The sequence below is a fragment of the Leucoraja erinacea genome, chromosome 9, assembly GCF_028641065.1.
Source record: "Leucoraja erinacea ecotype New England chromosome 9, Leri_hhj_1, whole genome shotgun sequence".
NCBI lineage: Eukaryota > Metazoa > Chordata > Chondrichthyes > Rajiformes > Rajidae > Leucoraja > Leucoraja erinaceus.
In genome coordinates, this window is record NC_073385.1 from 22,348,786 (window position 1) to 22,370,033 (window position 21,248).

Here is a 21,248-nt window from a genome sequence, read left to right on the forward strand (position 1 = left end):
AAAAATCTAGGGTTTACATGGATCAGGAAATAATGCGTTGTTAAGCTCAAAGGTCAAAACAGCCAGCTCATGTTTGGTGTTCTTTAATCCATTTGTTAAGTTCTTTACAAATATTGACCGACACGTTTGAAGTAGACTTGCATTTGCATTTGGATGCAAGCCTGTACTTTCTTCTTCTGGTGTGAAGTGGTTTGCAACTTAGACCAACACAAGTCATTCCAATCATTCCCAAAGAACCCGACGTACAGCTGCATGATTAATGTCATTGAACAACAACTGCATGTTGAAAATGAAATCAGGTGTGGTTTATAAAACATCCAGGTAGATGTGGTAACCCTTGCAATACTAGATGTGCAACAAACAGCAACCTATGGAAGGTCAGACAAGCTCAGTCCCAGTAATTGGCCTCCTACTTATTCTCAGTCATTATCAATACAAGGGAACTGGACACAATTTGACTCCACGACAACCAATCCATCTGCGATGTACTGAAAGGACACATAAAATAGGAGCAGGAGTGAAGAATAGAGACATGAAACTACAGATGATGGTTTACAAAAGACACAGAGTGCTTTTTTGCTAGAAATTCACACAATGCTCAAGGAAGAAATCTTCCCTGGATGCACCCCATCTTTAAACTAATTCCTCTCCCTCTCCGCCCCGTTAGCAAACCTCCCCACCCAGGTTAGAACAAAAAAGTGGTATTGAGATAAAAGAAGAATCAATCGTAATATTATTGACTGGTTGAACAGGTACAAGGGACCAAATGGCCTGTCTCTGCTTCTATTCTTTTCTCTGAACTAAATCACCTCACATTTCTCCAAAAACAATCCTCATTAAGCTTAAATTCTCTCTCTCGAGAAGCAGCTCAAGCAATGCAAGGTTGTGACTTTTTTTTCCCCCAAGGAATTCCTGACTTTAGTTGGGCATCTCTCCCATGCACCCATGCATCTAAATGGGCATCTCTCCCATGCATTTCTAAAAACTCCCATATTCCATGAATGAGAAATCCAATCCAATCCAACTTTATTTGTTAAGCACTTTAAAGCAGCCAATGTTGACCAAAGTGCTGTACAGAAGAATAAACAAGACATCATAAACAGACACCATAACAGCTCACATGAGGCACAAAAATTACATATGAAATACAACAATAAATTAAAAGACATAAAACATGAGTAAAAATAATAGCCACGGAATAAAAGCAATCAAAAAATAAGAAATTAAATCAAGTAAATAAAGTCGACATCTTATTGGGTATCAAAGGCCACGGAGAAGAGATGGGTTTTAAGAAGTGATTTAAAAACAGACAGAGAAGAGGCCCGTTTAATGTGGAGAGGCAGATTGTTCCATAATTTGGGTGCCGACACAGCAAAGGCACGGTCCCCTCTGAGCTTCAGCTTAGTTTTAGGCCCACTCAGGAGCAGCTGATTATCTGACCTGAGAGAGCGGGCGGGTGCATAAGGGTGTAGAAGCTCAGGTAGGGCGGGGCAAGACCATTCAAGGATTTAAAAGCAAATAAAAGAATTTAAAAATGTCCAGTTTGGCTGGTTCTTTTGAAAATATCACCATCCAATCATGATCATCCAATTTTATTACATCTGTTTGAGATCCTCTTCTCTTTGGCAACACAATCTAGTCACAAGGAGCAAGCAAAAATTTGCTGGAGGAAACTCAGAAAGCAGTTGGAGACACTGAATCTTTTTTTTTAATATATAGTCAGATGTTTGAATGCCTCCATGAATGTCACTCAGTCATGCCTCAGTTTCACTGGCAAGTTCCCAAATCCTGGAAAACCACCGGTGGAGGCGTTAATTTCAAATCCCCGCTGAAATCACCTTAAGAAACATTTCTTCAGGTTTTGATAATGGGCGTCCCACCTCCACTGACATGCAGAGAGTCATTGTTTAATCCAGAAGTTCCCAGACACATCTAAACCATAAGTGAATGGCCGGAGAGAGTTAAAAAATTCCCCTCAACTGATTACTGTGGGGAAAATGGTTTTTAACGATTAGCAAAATAACTTGGCAAAATAATCAGTGGGCGATTAAACACATATTCTCCATCAATCCAATTTGTTAAAGGCAATGGATTAATATTAAATAAATTATCCCTCGCATTACTCATATCACCACCACCACCACATTGATGTTTTCAGCAAATATCTTCAACAGTTGGAGTGGAAACACAAAACTCATCTCAGTTAATCACATTGCCAAATGCAGAAGAATTTAAAATCAACAACAAATGAACACAGAAAAAGTACACAGTAAAAAAATAACACTATTACTTTGTTCTGTGTGGATGGAGCAATCCAAAGTGATACCCCAAGCTACTAAAGCCACAATAATCCAACTAAATGGAGCCAAAGGGTATATAAATGAACAAGGCCCCATTTATTTGAGGATGCAGCTTATTGCAAGCCACAATTAGAGTAAAGTGGAAAAACTAATGCTTTGAAATTGAAATTTCACTCTTTCTATTCATTTTGCTATGTGCAGTCTTCACGTCCAGGTAGATTCCTGCAAATGCTGGTTTAAACCGAAAATGTGGAATTGGATCATATACAATGATGGGGTGGGGGAGGCTTGCATCCAAAGCCAGGCATTAAAAAATAACCGGCATTGTTCCCAATGAGGTGCAGATTCTAATAAAATTCAACACAGCAGATTGAGGGTGGTATCGGTCCTCAAAGCCACAACCCATGGCAGCCCAGGTTCTGGGCGACCAATAAAGAGCAATGTTGAAAACAGCTTGGAAGATATAGCTCCTTCCCCAGGCGTGAGAATCTCCACTCAATAAACTATCATCCTCACGCGACAGGTCAGGTGAGCTCCACACAACTGGCAGCAATTACAACAGGTCATTTTAGTAAATTTGACAGGGATTTATTCATTCATTTATTATGGTTAGTGAGAGTGGTCCTGCCAAAGTTCATGTGAAGAATAAGCCTAATATATCTGCGCTCACACATGTCAATGGTGGAGGATGAAGAAAGTTACTTTGCATTGGGACAATTAGCAAGTTCAAATGAAATCGACTCTTAGTCTGGCCATCTCATATCCTGAACAGCCGATGTCTCCCTCCAACATTTTGCTGGAAGATTACCAATATTCACCCTGGAGTTCCCACTGGATAGCTCTCTGATCTTCCCACTCCTCTGGCTCCTGCTGTTTAATTTAATTTAGAGATACAGTATGGAAACAGGCCCTTCAGCCCAACAAATCCACGCTGACCAATGATCACTCATACTCAACATCCTAGGGACAATTTACAGAAGCCAATTAACCTACAAACCTGTACATCTTGTGAGTGAGGGAGGAAACCAGTGCAGCCAGAGAAAACGCATGCGGTCACAGGGAGAATGTACAAACTCCGTGTAGACAGCACCCTTAGTCAGGATCGAACCCAGGTCTCTGGCACTGTAAGGCAGCAACTCTACCACTGTTCTTCAGCTTGTGTCGTATCTGCCCCTCCAAACCACTCTTGCTCTGCCACCATCCACTTTCTGATCACTGGGTTTTATAGGAGGCAGCACACAAGGATGATGTATCCACACCTGCTGGGAATGCGCTGCAGGACACTTCAGACAGATACAGGCACCAGGAACAATGGCTCTCAGCTACTGGGGGGGGTAGGACTGAACAGGTATCAGAAGCTCTTTCCTCTAGATCTGTTCCTCCAGGAAGCGCAAGAACATGACGAGCAATTCAGTCTTCCTGAGGATGATTTTGTTTTGCTTCCTGGAAACATGGCAATGACCACCGTGAAATCTTCTGATGATCCACTCCTACGTGAATATTGAGGGCAGAGGATTCCTTTCTCACGAGGAAAAGGTTAGAGTAATAAGTAGATGACAGTCTGTTTGTGGAAAACCAGTTCTACTGGCAGAGCTCATTGCCCGAGATGCCATCTGTTCCTCACTGAAATTGAAGAAAATGAACTTGTTTCTTCCCGAACATAGTGCCGGGTGACCTCCCTGATGCGACGGTGAGGAGCAAAGTATGAACAAAGTGGAGATCTGCTGCAGTCACTCAATAGATCTCAAGTGACTGTTCATTACCGAATCGGGACCTCAAATGTTAGAGTGCTCGCAACACTGAAGCACCCATCAGATGAATACCTCAGCAGCTAAATGCTGAAGAAAATACTCTCTGTTAGCCAAGAGCAAGCTGAGGTATTTGGAAGGATTTAAATGTCCTGCCGTCTGAAGCAGACTATTCAAACATCCCCATATCAGCAGTGTCCCTTTGAATAGACGCTAATTCAAAGGAGCATAATTTACTCTTAATTGTACTGTGAATATTTAACCAAGATTATAACTTGTAAAATAAACCCTTTAATGCCAGAAAGAGACAAAATGAGTTGCATAAGTGCAAGACCACAAGAAAGAATAGGAGTTAGTGATTCAGCCTTGAGTTTGGTCCACCACATAACAACTTTGTTGTTGATCCTGCATTCATCCTGTCCATTTTCTTGACCACCCCCAATAATTCTTCATGACCCTAGTGATAATTATTGGTCACACTTCTGATGCCAGAATAAATGACAGACACAATGATTATGTTGAACTGTGCAGCAGGTGTCTAGTTCAATTTACAAATAGAACCCGACAGAAGGAAAAGGGCCCTTCCAAAGTCAAAGTCAAAGTCAAATTTATTCGTCACATGCACCAACGATGGTGCAGTGAAATGAATTTGCCAGCAGCGATACACTTAAAAAAATAACATACAATACACAATAGAATTTAACACAAACATCCACCACAGCATTGTTCACTGTGGTGGAAGGCAACAAAGTTCAGTCAGTCCTCCTCCTTTGTTCATCCGTGGTCGGGGCCATAAACCCTCCATAGTTGCCGCTACAGATGGATGGATGTACAGGCCCTCTCGTCGGGATGATCTAAACTCCGACGTCGGGACGGTCAAACACACTCCGCCGCTTGGAGCGCCCGAATTGGCACTTTCCTACTGGATACCGCGGCTTCAGGATGCTATAGGCCGCAGGCCGACGGTCGGAGCTCTTCTCCGGCGGTCCCCGGCAAGGGATCCTAGACTCCTGATGGCAAGTCCATGCCACGCTCGCAGCAAGAAGCTCCGCAGACCACAGCCCCATGATGCCAAAGTCACCAGGCCAGCGATCGGAGCACTCATCTCTGGCAACCCCCAGCAAGGGTTCACCCGCTCCGAGATGGAAAAGTCCACGCTGCATCTGCTGCTGAAGCTCCGGGCCCGACTCCGGGAAAGGCCGCTCCAATCCAAGCTGTTAGGCCGCGAGGGAGGCGACATGGAAAAAGTCGCATTTCCATTGTGGAGGCGATCGAAAAGCAGTTTCCCCCTTTGCTCCCCCACTACTCCCTACACAAGACATACAGAGAGACACCTAAACTCACATTTGGACACACCAAAAAACCCCCCAAAAAAGTAAAAACAATGAAAACGCTGCTGGCAGGGCAGCCGACTCGCAGCGACCCCCACAACATTCATGCAACCATTTTGAACATTAACATTAATCCCACTTGGTTGTGCCAAGATTATATCCAATAAATTTAATTTCACCAAAAAATTAGCACAAGCACAAGCAGAATATAATTCTAGTTAAAACTAAAGTCATACATAAAATAGTTTCCATTTTTAGGCATAAGTTTATGTTATAAGAGTTTAAGTTGTAATAAAGAGGAATAAAACAGAAAGACCTAATATTTATTGGAGAGGGTTTTCCATATCACACTGAGAATGGTTCGGAATGAGAAGAATGCATATATTCTGGTCACAGAATACAATTTGAGTTTGTCTCTGCATTGCTTTTGTGTCTATTTAAATAGGTTCCCTATGAAAAAGATGAATGGGTTTGTCAACCTGTTAGGAACCTCACAGCACAGATCACATCCACAGGTTGGTAAGTTTATGCTGCCATAAAAATGAGTGCAAGGTTGAGCGGGGTGGGGGTGGGAGACAGATGTTGAGTAAAGTATGGTTTGCAGAGCCAGGATAAGATTGGTTGAACAGGGAACATGTCACGTCAAGCGAAGTTTATTGTCAAATGCACAAGTACGGTGAGATACAGGTACAATGGAAATGTTGTTTGTAGCAGTATCTTAAGCACAGAGACTAGACCAACAGACAACATAAATTACACAAAGAAAAGAGTTTGCCAAAGCAACACATTAGTGTGAAAATACAATTAGCAAGCATGTCCATGCTAGTACGAAAGGTAATCCATAGAATTCCATTGCTGAGGTAGGATTAAGATTGTGCAGGTTGGTTCAAGAACCTGATGGTTACAGAGAAGCAGCTGTTCCTGAACCTGATGGTGTGGGACCATGTTTCTGAACCTCTAGCCTGCTAGTGGTCAGTGAGAAGAGGGCATAGCTTGGATGGTGGGGACCCTTGATGGTGGATGCTTGAGGCAGCACGTTGATGTAGGTAAGGCCTAATGGATGTCCCTAATGGACTGGGCTGAGCCCACTACTCTACAGCCTCTTGAGTTCCTGCGTGTTGGAATTGCTGTACCAGGTCATGCAGCATTTAATCAGGATACTTTCTACAGTAAATCTATCGAAATTTGTTTGAATATTCAGTGAAATGCAAAATCTCCTTAAACAAAGCGGAAACGCTGGTGCACATTCTCAGTCCAGGCCCAGGACAAGTCATCCAAAATGGGAATAACAAGGAACTTTAGGCTTCCAATTCCCTCCACCACCAATCCACCCATGAAAAGTGGCACCAAGTCTACCAATTCTGCTGAGGGGAACCAAGCTTGCTTGGGAGCTGGAAGCAAACAATCTAATGGCTTCCTTGGAAGGCAGGGTTGGATAATGATTTACCCCATGCACATGATAGTCCTCATCTCTATCAATCTGTCAGATTTCTGCAGAATGGAAAACCTAGTCTGCCAAAGTAAGACCTAAAAATGAAATACAATCCGAAACAAGCAACCGTACTAAAAGAGCCAACATTTATCAATGCTTATTTTCTATAAGTAGATTACTTGTCCACCCCCTTTCAAACTAAAGATATGCACATTATGTGTGGATTTGAGATCTTTATTTTTATTTCAATCCCACCTAAACATAACTTACTGAATTTTAAAGAGTAAAATTTGTGTTGTTACTGTTTGAGCTGCACATGGCTGATCTATAATCTTAGATTATATCTGAAGAAATGCAAGTAACGGTCAAAAATGTTAAAAAAAAAGACGACTTAAATACAAACTCTAGAATCACCTCAGTAGAAACATAGAAAATAGGTACAGGAGTAGGCCATTTGGCCCTTCGAGCCTGCACTGCCATTCAATATGATCATGGCTGATCATTCAACTCAGTATCCTGTACCTGCCTTCTCTCCATACGCCCTGATCCCTTTAGCCACAAGGGCCACATCTAACTCCCTCTTAAATATAGCCAATGAACTGGCCTCGACTACATTCTGTGGCAGAGAATTCCAGAGATTCACCACTCTCCGTGTGAAAAATGTTTTTCTCATCTCGGTCCTAAAAGATTTCCCCTTTATCCTTAAACTGTGCCCCCTTGTCCTGGACTTCCCTAACATCGGGAACAATCTTCCTGCATCTAGCCTGTCCAACCCCTTAAGAATTTTGTAAGTTTCTACAAGATCCCCCCTCAATCTTCTAAATTCTGGAGAGTACAAGCCGAGTCTATCCAGTCTTTCTTCATATGAAAGTCCTGACATCCCAGGAATCAGTCTGGTGAACCTTCTCTGTACTTTCTCAATGGCAAGAATGTCCTTCCTCAGATTAGGAGACCAAAACTGTACACACTACTCCAGGTGTGGTCTCACCAAGACCCTGTACAACTGCAGTAGAACATCCCTCCTCCTATACTCAAATCCTTTTGCTATGAATGCTAACATACCATTCGCTTTCTTCACTGCCTGCTACACCTGCATGCCTACTTTCAATGACTGGTGTACCATGACACTCAGGTCTAGTTGCATCTCCCCTTTACCTAATCGGCCACCATTCAGGTAATAGTCTACTTTCCTGTTTTTGCCACCAAAGTGGATAACCAGTAATGACGGTGATAAGAAATGGGACCAAGGGAATGAGCTTGGAGCCTTCCGGGTCTACACAGCTCAGCCACACGGCTTCAATAAACTCATCAATAGCAGACATGAATGGTACCTATTAATAAATACATAGGAATTATTGATGCCCATGTATATTGCACTGATTCATGTTATTAACAATATTTGTTGATCTAACCACACTTAATCACAGTGTAGAAATATGCTGGAAAACCAAGTGGATTCAGAACATTATCCTGTTTTTGCTAAAGATTATGTTGTGGGCTTGGATATTATTTATGCTGTGAATGATGAAGTGTTCCGAGCTAAGATTCTGAAAAAAGACACTGTGACTGCATCATCCTCCCCCTAACACCCACCCACACGACTCAAGCATATTAGTGCCGCAAAACAATATGTGGATCCAGGGATTTGCATTCAAGACAGATCCGAACTCCTAAACTCCATGAATATTAATACATACAGAGCCTTTCAGATGTTCACACTGGTGAAACTAGCTCTGTTTCAATCTGTAGCTATTTTGAGAATCAGAAGAAGCCCCAGAACATTCTTAATCCAAATGGTTTTGTTTTTAACTCATAATTGTGCTGTCATTTGTTCTGCTGCATCTCAGCCCCTGCAACCTGGTTTCAATCCACACCTCGGGTGATGAATGTGTGAGGTTTGCATGTCATGCTTGTACCGCTGTAGGTGGTCTGGCTTCTTCCCATATCCAAAGGATGTGGCTAATAGGTTAATTAAGCAGTGTAAATCATCCAAAGCATCAACATATGGCAAGAGAATCAGAAAGAAGATGATGGATATGCAAGAGAGGAAGGTCACAGGGAGATAGACAAAAATGCTGGAGAAACTCCCTGGTCAATTCATCCTTTCCCACCCAAACCACCCTCTCCCCTGGTACACAAGGAATTACAGACCAGTTAGCCTGACTTCGGTGGTGGGAAAGATGCTGGAGTCAATTATTAAACAGGTAATAATGGGGCATTTGGATAGCAGTAAAAGGATTAGTCCAAGTCAACATGGATTTATGAAAGGGAAATCATGCTTGACTAATCTTCTGGAATTTTTTGAGGATGTGACAAGTAAAATGAATGAAGGGGTGCCAGTGGATGTAGTGTATCTAGACTTTCAGAAAGCCTTTGATAAGGTCCCGAACACACTAAAATTAGAGCACTGGTGACTAAAATTAGAGCACATGGTTTGGTAGGGGCAAAGAGTAGGAGTGAACGGGTCCTTTTCAGAACGGCAGGCAGTGGCGAGTGGAGTGCCGCAAGGCTCAGTGGCAGATGCAGTACCATATATATTAGATAAATGTGAGTTTGTGGATCCAAAGCTTGAACTGTGGCGGTAAAAACACAGGGGGGAGTGGGCAGATTATCACAAATGGGTGTTAGGTTAAAACAAGGGGGGAAGATAAGGGGTTAGGTTAGGTAGGGGGAGGTACAGCCAGACCTGGGTGTCCTTGTACACCGGTCACTGAAAGTTGGTGTGCTGGTACAGCAGGCAGTGAAGAAAGCTAATGGAATGTTGGCCTTCATAACAAGAGGATTTCAGTATAGGAGTAAAGAGGTTCTTCTGCAGTTGTATAGGGCTCGGGTGAGACCACATCTGGAGTTTTGTGTAGTTTGAGGAAATTTGAGGAAGGACATCCTTGTGATTGAGGCAGTGCAGCGTAGGTTCACGAGATTGATCCCTGGGATGGCGGGACTGTCATATGAGGAAAGATTGAAAAGACTAGGCTTGTATTCACTGGAGTTTAGAAGGATGAGGGGATCTTATAGAAATATATAAAATTATAAAAGGACTGGACAAGCTAGATGCAGGAAAAATGTTCCCAATGTTGGGCAAGTCCAGAACCAGGGGCCACTCTTAGAATAAAGGGGAGGTCATTTAAAACTGTGGTGAGAAAAAAAAAACACATTTTCACCCAGAGAGTTGTGAATTTATGAAATTCCCTGCCACAGAGGGCAGTGGCAGCCAAATCACTGGATGGATTTAAGAGAGAGTTAGATAGAGCTCTAGGGGCTAGTGGAGTCAAGGGATATGGGGAGAAGGCAGGCATGGGTTATTGATAGTGGACGATCAGCCATGATCACAATGAATGGTGGTGCTGGCTCGAAGGGCTGAATGGCCTCCTCCTGCACCTATTTTCTAGGTTTCTATGTTTCCCTTGCAACCCCAGGAAATGCTCCACTTGTCGCTTTACCTCCCCCCTTGACTCCATCCAAGGACCCAAGCAGTCTTTCCAGGCGAGGCAGAGGTTCACCTGCACCTCCTCCAACCTCATCTATTGCATCCGCTGCTCCAGGTAGCAACTGCTCTACATCAGCGAGACCAAGAGCAGGTTTGATGTTCGCTTCGCCCAACACCTCCACTCAGTTCGCAATAACCAACCTGATCTCCCGGTGGCTCAGCACTTCAACTTCCCACTCCCATTCTGAATCCAACCTTTCTGTCCTGGGCCTCCTCCATGGCCAGAGTGAGTCCCACCGTAAATTGGAGGAGCAGCACCTCATATTTCTCTTGGGTAGTTTACACCCCAGCGGTATGAACATTGACTTCTCCAATTTCAGGCAGTCCTTGCTTTCTCCCTCCTTCCTCTCCCCTTCCCAGCTGTCCCACAGCCTACTGTCTCCACCTCTTCCTTTCTTCTTCTTCTGCCCCCCCCCCCCCCCAATCCCCAATCAGTCTGAAGAAGGGCCTCGACCCAAAACGTTACCTATTCCTTCGCTCCATAGATGCTGCCTCACCCGCTGAGTTTCTCCAGCATTTTTGTCTACCTTCAATTTTTCCAGCATCTGCAGTTCCTTCTTAAACACAGGTCACAGGGAAATGAGGGAGAATGAGACTTGCTATGCCATGAGCGTACATGGATATGAAGGACCAAAAATCATTCTCAAATAATATATAAAAATCATGGAACACAATGTTCCGGCTAAGTAAGCAACGCTGTTCGAAATATAATTCTTAAAAGGAATTATGTGTGGTATTTGCTTTCTCCTCAGTATGTTGGTAAATACACTTCCACATAATTTCATAATAGAGGTGACGAGAGGCTCGCTCATTGTCTCTGACATTTCCCAGCTTTATTCCCTTCCAGCTATTCTCAGCCCAATTTATATTGCATTACACTCTCGCTTCTTCACCCAGTTATTGAACTTTCCATTCTTTTGATCAGAGCACCAAAACAGCACTAATTTACCAAAGCAAAAACTTAATGCGCTCGCTACTTCTTCTTTCTTAAATATAATGCAACCGAAGTCCAACCCAACTACAACTATGGGGTTCATCATCAACCTTGGGTGGAGCTTCAAACTCCAGATCAGATTTATCAGGCTGCCCTCAGTGCAATCTCACATAATGTTCAATCTCACTTATTGCCATATTCAGCTTGTTTCATCACCTCTTCCCACTGACACCATTTGTCCGGCATCCATCCCTTATCTGGTTCTATTCATCACCTTCCGTTCTTAACAAATTACATAATCTGAAGTCCTTTACAGTCTGCACTAATCACCCCCCAGAGTCGGTTGGTATCTCCACCCTTCCCTCTTCCTCATCTAGTTCCATCTGCCCATCAACCCTTCCTCAATTGGAACTACCTGTCACTTGGCAGTTCCTGCCTCACCTCTCCCCCTCGCCACTTTATACTGGTTATCTCTCCTTTATATTTTGTCCTGATGCAAGATCTTGGCCTGAAATATTGACCATTTATTTGCCTCCACTGACACACTGAATTCCTCCAGCAGTTTTTTTTTTTTCCTTCAGATCCCAGCATCTTCTGTTTCCCCAAGAATATATTTATTTCCACTTCCACCTTATATTAAATTCACCTCATCAAATTAAATTGTGCTAAATGGAAACTGGTGCTGACCTGCTACCTCAAGTCCCTGTTGGCTTCCACTGGCTCTTTGTCTAGTTATGTATACCGATCAAACCGAATATTTACATTGCGGATTTCACACTGCAATTATATTTGGGCCCTAGAAGACCACATTTGGACAATTATTGTAAAACTGATCTCCCTGCCACCTTCCCTTCCATTTGAGTGAGTAAGTGGTTTAGAAAGGATACAAGGAAGAACTTTATCACCCAAATGGGGGCTGGGAGCCGGAACACGGTTTGAGTCGTGATTGAGGCAGGAACTCTCATAACATTTAAGAAGTACTTGAATTGCCAAGGCATTGAAGGTTACAGACCAAATGGCGGTAAATGGAATTAGTATCGATAGATGTTTAACAGCTAGCACGGGCAAGTTTGGCTGAAGAATTTAATTCTGTGCTGCATAACTCAATGATTCTATAACCTCGTGTCTCCATCAGCAGCATGTTTTGACACTATTTTTGGATCTAAAACCAGTTATGAAATACCTTATGAAGGATATTTCACTACAAAAAGAAAACAAAGGAATTAAATAAGAGCTGTTGTGTGCAGATGAACATTCGCCCACTGCTATCAGACTATTGAACCAACCACCATTTTCACCTCCTGCTTCCCGGAGATGCTGATAACCAAATTCTTACAGAATTGTACGGCTGGTACAATGATCCATATGATCCATGCCTGCTTCCATGTTGTTATATTCTCAGTTCCATCTATTATTTCACGTTCTCATCAAGATTTTGACTATTCAAGCAGACATTTCTGCGTTTTCACAAAGAAGTCTCCAATCCAATCAGTAGCTGATGCTTGTTGTCACTAGCCCAGTCACCATCGGCTCTGGATCACCTGGTAAGACGACCACACTGTACTAGACACTCAATAGTGGCATATTGCCACAGAAATCCCTAGGCAAATTATGTAGGCCTATTGCACGGGTAATTAATGGCATGAGCCATCCATTATCGCAACTACTGAATTTGGCCCAACGTGTTCAAATCTTTGTATAGGAACAAAGCCTCATTGAAAAATCCAGGTTAAGGGTTAAATAACGCAAGGCTGGAATCCCATACCTTATGCTTCAGAAGGCGAGCAAAATGACATTTATAAGAAACAGGAATGGCAAATGACTCCTGCTGTGTACATTTTTTAAAGATACTTATAGGTGAATGAATCTCCATGTTAGATTATATTGACTCATGCCATCTGCTGCATAACCTCATTAAATAACCAATTTAAACTCCATGGTATGAAACTGTGTTTGATTACGGATTACGTTTAACACCAAAAACCCACAAATTCATAAAAATCAAAGGTTTATCATAAAGTATATATACTTCCGCATCACAGATGTTAAGTAAGGAATTCAAGTATCCAAAATGCATCTTTTCTCATCATAAGTAGTTGCATGCAAATTATGTTTGTGCTTTCCAGCTGGAAATAGTTTTCTGATAATCGCTACAATTGTTTCTCAGCCCCTATCACACACTTGCTCACAAAGTTGTGGTTTTCCTGTCATTTTCTCACACCGACCCATTTTATCCCACCTCAACAACTGCCCTCGCCTTGCCAAAACAATAATTCTCACACCTTTGGCAGCATGTGTGTGCAGACAATGAGATTCTGAGGAAAAGGACCATCACAGTCAATACCAGTCTTGTGCTGATCTGATGGCTGATATCTATTGGGCAATTTTCCATTTTTGCAATTACTGTACAGTAATCACCTGCAAGTATCCCAGCTGTTTATATACTTCTCAATCATAAGCTATTCAGGACATAGTGTTGATCCCTTCCAGTCATCTGGTTGAGATAAGCTAATTTAGCCATCTTCAGATTTCACGTCTATGCTCTGTGAATAAAATATGCCACCATCACAAAACATGTCCTACATATCAAGGCATTAGCTTTTGTTCAAGGTAGACAAAAATGCTGGAGAAACTCAGCGGGTGAGGCAGCATCTATGGAGCGAAGGAAATAGGCAACGTTTCGGGCCAAAACCAGCTTTGGTTCATTGGTAGTTCTTACTCTGTACCAGATCATTATGGGTCAATTCCACTGCATATACATGGGTACCTAGTGCAGATTGGCACGATCATAAAAAGTACAATGAAGAAGTCTTGTATTCTTTTGAGCAAGACATTAAACCAAGGTCCTGTTTGTCCTATCGCAGATAGTCCCCTGGCAGATTTAAGATGAGCTGGACAGTATTCCTGGCCCACAATAATATGACAGCGACACATACAGAAACAAATTGGGTCATTTCTTTCAATGCTCTTTGTGAAATCTTCCTGTATGTAAATTGGCTTTTGCTTTTCCCTATATCTATCATCTCTATCCTTCAAATGGAACTTAATTATCTGTCAGATGTGCTGGCACATCCCAAACTTTAAAAAAAATGGCAAAGTGTTTTGTTTCTATTTATTTATTAACCCAAATTGATAGTGAATGTACAGCAAACTAACTGCATGGAATACATTCTCATAAACTCAACCACATGGGTATAACACCGTATTGCTCACGCCATGACAGTTTCCCACATAATCTAACACCTTGCTCATTGAAGTGTCCACTCGAACCACTAGTAACCATAGAACTTGTCATTCAGGCAGATTCCAGTGATTTTTGTTTTTTTAAAGCTTGCAAACTTGCATCCTAATACTCCGATATAGAATTTCTCCACACTCTGGATGCTTAGACATATTGATCTTTAATGCAACTCACAGATTCAAACAGCCCTTTTATAACAATAAAAGTATACTGTATATTATAACATACCATATATAATAAACAATAGTGTGGTTGATTCTGAACTTTGCTAATATCTTGGTACTGTAGTTCTGAATTAACATTTTAAGAAACAGAAATTTGCAGGTAATTGGCTCCTGAAGTCCATGCCACTAAAAAAAAAATCAACCATTGGATTAATTCCACTTCTCAGATCATAGCTGTTCAGGGTACAACTGATCAGCTGTTCAGCAGGGTACCTTTTATATTCTGTCTCTCTCCATCACCCTTTCAGGCAGTGTGTTCCTAACCCCTGCCGATTTTTGTACAAAAAAAAAATCTTCTACTCAAGCAAATCAATATTACCCTTAGTTATTGACCTTTCTGCTAACAGGAATAGGTTCACCCTAACCAGCCTGTCAAACTTTGTCTGAAGAAGGGTCTCGACCCGAAACGTCATCCATTCCTTCTCTCCAGACATGCTGCCTGTCCCGCTGAGTTACTTCAGCTTTTTGTGTCTACCTCCCAAATTTTTATGCACCTCAAGTAAATTTCCCGCATTTCAAATAAACAACGCCAGCCCAACCAATCCTTCCTCGTGAAGAAAAATAAATAGCAGATTCTGGAAATCTGAAACAGAAACAGGATTTGTGGCACCAGTCGCAGATCAGACATAATCTGTGGCAAGGGAAACATTTCAGATAGAAGACCATCTCACAAAGCGGGCCTTTGATCTGGAGCAATCAGTCCTCATAAACATCTTCCGGCGATGCTAGCATCCTTGTAAAATCTTTGGAATCTTTCTTAGACAAGAATATTTTTCCTGTAATGCTGTTCTTCTACTCCAGGAATAAGAATTAATTGCTGAAATACTGTCCCGCTGAGTTACTCTAGCATTTTGTGTCTATCTATGCTGAAATTCTCTTTGATTAAAAAGAAACAGGGGAAATGCACAGCCAGAAAGAAATCTTGCAGGTATGTAGTTAAATGTAGTGCAATGTAGTTAAATAATCATATTATTTTTAAAGTACCCCTGACATATGGTCACTTCATAGAACTGTATAGCACAGGAACAGGCCCTTTGGCCCACCATGTCTTCCCCCACAATGATGCCAATCCAACATAAAGCAATTTTCTACACAGCATCTCTGTCCCTCTATTCCCAGTCTAACTGACTCTTAATCAATGTTATTATATCTGTTTCTACCATCTCTGCTGGCAGAATGATACAGGCACCTACCACCACTCTCTATGTAAAGGTTCAGGCCTGGCAAATTTTCCATCTCTCATTGTAAACCGATACTCTCTAGTATTTGACATTTCCACCCAGGGAAAAAAAAGCTTTTGATTGCCTACCCTATGAATGCCTTTCATAATTTTATTTACATCTACCTGGTCTCTCTTCAGCATCCAACATTCCAGCAAAAACAATCCAATTTGGTCCAACCTCTTTTTATCGCTAACACACTCCAATCCAGGCAACATCCATCACACAGTCCAAACGTCTGCATTTTTCTCTGAAGCCTTCACATTCTTCCTACCTTATGTGAGAACTACAAGCAATTTTCCAAATGCAGCTTAATCAAAAATTTCTACCTTCCCTTAAAACTCTTTTGGCACCTCAGAGTTAAATTTTCTTTTGTGATGATGTACCTTGCAATATTTCACTCAGTTAGAACTAAAAGATAAGTTGTTTTTGAACATTTATTATATGCACCATGCTGGATAAAACTAGCTCATAGACCTTCTTTTAGGAAGGAGATGAGGAGGAATTTCTTTAGTCAGAGGGTGGTGAATTCTTTGCCACAGAAGGCTGTGGAGGCCGTCAGTGGATATATTTAAAGCAGAGATAGATAGATTCTTGATTAGTGCAGGTGTCAGAGGTTAAGGGGAGAAGGCAAGAGAATGGGGTTTGGAGGGAGAGATTAGTCATGATTGAATGGTGGAGTAGACTTGATGGGCTGAATGGCCTAGTTCTGCTCTTATCACTTATGATCTTAATTTCTGATACCAAACATACCATGGAAGCGCACACATTTTACTCCTTGATGGCATGAATAGAGGACATGACTAAAGAGGACTAGCACATTCCTATTCACATTACAAACCCTGGCATTTGGGTTGTATTTAGTGATCCACACATATTTGCACTCCTGTGCATTGCTTCTGTTCTCAGTGACAGAGGGTTATTTGAGATTACCAGTCTATCAGACTTATCTGTGGGTGGACAGAAATGTACCCATTTGACTACCATTCATGGACTTTTCTGGCATCCATAACTCAAAAGTAAGGAGCGTAATCAAATTCTCTATTTGCCTGCTTCTACTTCACCAATAAAACTCATTAACATAGAAAATAGGTGCAGGAGTAGGCCATTTGGCCCTTTGAGCCCTGCACCGCCATTCAATATGATCATGGCTGATCATCCAACTCAGTATCCTGTACCTGCCTTCTCTCCATACCCCCTGATCCCTTTAGCCACAAGGGCCACATCTAACTCCCTCTTAAATATAGCCAATGAACTGGCCTCAACTACCTTCTGTGGCAGAGAGTTCCAGAGATTCACCACTCTCTGTGTGAAAAATGTTTTTTTCATCTCGGTCCTAAAGGATTTCCCCTTTATCCTTAAACTGTGACCCCTTGCCCTGGACTTCCCCAACATCGGGAACAATCTTACTGCATCTAGCCTGTCCAACCCCATAAGAATTTTGTAAGTTTCTATAAGATCCCCCCTCAATCTTCTAAATTCTAGCGAGTACAAGCCGAGTCTATCCAGTCTTTTTTCATATGAAAGTCCTGCCATCCCAGGAATCAGTCGGGTGAACCTTCTCTGTACTCCCTCTATGGCAAGAATGTCTTTCCTCAGACTTGGAGATCAAAACTGTACACAACTGGCCTCAACTACCTTCTGTGGCAGAGAATTCCACAGATTCGCCACTCTCTGTGTGAAAAATGTTTTTCTCATCTCGTCCTAAAAGACTTCCCCCTTATCCTTAAACTGTGACCCCCTAGTTCTGGACTTCTCCAACATCGGGAACAATCTTCCTGCATCTAGCCTGTCCAACCCCTAGCCTATCCAACATTCAGGATAAAGCCACCCATTTCATAAGTGCCCCATTCACCACTGCATCCACCACCAATGCATCGTGGTTGAGGTATGTAACATCTACAATAATGCACCGCAGCAATTTACCAAATTGTGTTCAACAGCACCTCCTTTGCCTCTGACCACTATTGTTTAAAAATAAAAGGTGCTTAGTACACCACCTCCAATGCAAAGATCATCATGGGCAGCACAGTGACACAGTGGTAGAGCTGCTGCATCACAGCACCAGAGACCCAGGTTCGATCCTGACGTCGGGTGGTGTCTGTGCAGAGTTTACATGTTCTCCCTGTGACCACATGGGTATTCTACGGGTGCTCTGGTTTCCTCTCATGTCCCAAAGACATGCAGGTTTGTAGGTTAATTGGCCCTCTGTAAATTGACCCAAGTGTGTAGGGTATGGGCGATCATTGGGCACCACAAGCTCAGTGGGCCAAAGGCCCCATTTCCACACTCTATCTCTAAACTAAATCCTGACTTTAAAATACAACACCACAGCTTCAACATTGTTCTGATAAAATCCTTAAACTCCATTACCTAAACAAGAATATCGTCAGCATGACATTCAAGCATCGTAACCTTTAAGGCCAATATTGACCGTCATTATACGCTGCCCATTGCAGTGATACCCATACCCCAGGAGATAATAACTAAAGACCACTGGTAGGCAAAATTACCTCATGTTACTCTGGGGCTGTGAGCTAACCTGTACAGACAGCTCAATCCGTGTTGGGCCTTCAAAACGTTGGTCATCATTCAAATAGCCATTTTTACCATTCAAAAGCCTAACACGTGATCAATACGAATGCAATCAAGGAACAAGAGTGGAAAGAGAGGAGACATTAATACGTCCAAATACGAATCAAGAGGAGAAAATATTTTTTTCCTCAAATTTCTCTTGAACCTAGATGTTCAGCCAACTAACAAATTTACATGATGTGGAAACATTTTGTTTTCTAAATATAAGAGACCAACACTGGGCAAAGCAATTTGGTTTGGAGGCTCCGAATTTTATAAATTTTGTTAACCAATATCAGAAAGTTAAATGTCTCTGCAACTTTGATGTGAGAATATTGATTAAACTGGTACAATTTGTAATTACGCTCAGAACTATCAAGTTCAAGTGTGTTCAAGTTCAAGTGAGTTTATTGTCATGTGTCCCTGTATTGGACAATGAAATTCTTGCTTTGCTTAAGCACACAGAAAATAGTAGGCATTTACTACAAAACAGATAAATGTGTCCATATACCATGATATAAATATATACACACGTGAATAAATAAACTGATAAAGTGCAAATAGCAGAAAGTGGTTATTAATAATCAGAGTTTTGTCCGAGCCAGGTTTAATAGCCTGATGGCTGTGGGGAAGTAGCTATTCCTGAACCTGGTTGTTGCAGTCTTCAGGCTCCTGTACCTTCTACCTGAAGGTAGCAGGGAGATGAGTGTGTGGCCAGGATGGTGTGGGTCTTTGATGATACTGCCAGCCTTTTTGAGGCAGCGACTGCGATAAATCCTCTCGATGGAAGGAAGGTCAGAGCCGATGATGGACTGGGCAGTGTTTACTACTTTTTGTAGTCTTTTCCTCTCCAGGGCGCTCAAATTGCCGAACCAAGCCACGATGCAACCGGTCAGCATGCTCTCTACTGTGCACCTGTAGAAGTTAGAGAGAGTCTTCCTTGACAAACCGACTCTCCGTAATCTTCTCAGGAAGTAGAGGCGCTGATGAGCTTTTTTGATAATTGCGTTAGTGTTCTCGGACCAGGAAAGATCTTCAGAGATATGCACGCCCAGGAATTTGAAGCTCTTGACCTATCTGTCTAAGGTTGTTTATTTTAATACACTTTCCTTTTCTTGGTATGAATTTATTTGATCTGATTGTATTTTTAAAAGACTCTGTTTACCTGCAATATTTGGGCACAGAAGGAATGATATTTGCAATAACAATAAATTCACTTTAAAAGGTCATGGCCAATGTTGGCTTCTGTATTGGTCAGTAAACGGCAGCCAGGAACAACTGTAATGAGTTCTGGCATTTTAAACCTCATTGTTACGGGTTGAATATTATTTTATAAAGAAAACTCGTTGTAGAGTCATGGTAACTTGTATTCTCAAACCCAGCATGTATGTTTCCATAAAGCCTTTCCGAACTGCAAGAACAATATTCAAATAAATGTCAGTCTGGGAATGTCACATATATCAATAACTTACCCAGCCCTCGAAGGTTTTCGTGCCATTTTTCAGTAACTCCTCGAACTGTAAGGTGCAGTTGGCCACGAAGTCGTCGTATCCGATAGGGGTGTCGTGGAAGACGGTCAGTTCGATCTCGCTGCTTCTCCATATCCGAGTGCTGAAGTCCTCGTTGAACGTGGGCCGGCTGGTTTTCTGCTTGGTGACCGTCTGCCCGACCCTCCGATTGTCAACTTTCACCAAGACATACGGATCCAACAACTGGTAATTCTTGCTGGATATCGAGTGCCGGAGAGCGCAGCGGGTGGGTTTCAGGTCCACAGCCTCTCCGATCTTCACCTTCAGGGAGCCGCTGAAAAGCACCATCCTTGCACCCCTGTCAGCCCGGCGTGGGGAAGGTACGCGCTGCGGGAACTGGAACTAGGTCTGGGACTGTTCTGACTGTCAGAGATACAAGAGGCCACTTGAAAGTGGAAACAAAATAAAAGAAATACCAGAAACAAAGACCCTCCCCCAAAAAAATAAATAAACGCTGCTTAATTTGATCGCGGGGTGGGGAAAAAAGTTAAAGTTGAATGTTGCAGGAATGACAAGCAGTAGATTGCTGGTTTTATTCGTCCTTCTCCCTCCTCGACAAAGCGAGTTGGCCACGAGTAAACATCACAGGTGTGGGGGGAATGTCCCCGGACGAGCCCCCTTTATCTCGCCGAGGCGGAGCCCAAGGGAAGAGTCGACCGCACTTCTCCTCCCGCACTTGTTAGCGCTTCTCCCGGTCACTCTGCCCCGCCTGGCTCGGTGACCCGCTCTTCAAACAGTCGCCCCGGACAACCCCGTTCAACGTGAGCGCCTACGAGCCAAGTGTTATTTTCTGTCACTCGAGCACCGTGATGCAGGAAGCAATTACACACCGAATTTCCGTGTGTCAATAGGCGAGGTGTGTGGGGCTTTAAATAAAGGAACACACTCCAACACAGCGCGTCCTGCCTTCTGACAAAGGGTATCTAGAATTGAGTAGTCGATCTCAAACAACAAACTTATTTAATGACTTTGTTTTAATCACAAAAATAGTTATCTTATTTTAAGAGTGCATGTTGCAAGGGAATTGTGGTGGTTGTAGTCCACTGTTCCTCTTGCTACAGACAATTTGAACATGTGGAACTACGATTCCCAGAAGACAGAGCGAGTGCTTTTATTCCGCGTTTCTAATCCACCCTTGCTCTGGTTGTGATTGGCCTTCAAAGTGCAACAGTTGGCGAATGACTGCCGACGAACCAATGGTCTCGACCAATCGATGGCTGGCAACTAT

At 42.5% G+C, this 21,248-nt stretch overlaps 1 protein-coding gene across 1 annotated transcript in view; it reads right to left on the reverse strand.

Moving 5' to 3' along the window:
- The window catches only part of LOC129700114 (protein kinase C eta type-like), a 197,897-nt gene extending 176,880 nt beyond the window's left edge, over positions 1 to 21,017 (reverse strand). Inside the window, exon 1 of the mRNA XM_055640312.1 lies at positions 19,964 to 21,017. Within this exon, the coding sequence (XP_055496287.1) occupies positions 19,964 to 20,308 (345 nt within the window). The 5' untranslated portion in view covers positions 20,309 to 21,017. The remainder of the gene's footprint in view (positions 1 to 19,963) is intronic.
- Between the last annotated feature and the right edge of the window lie 231 nt (positions 21,018 to 21,248).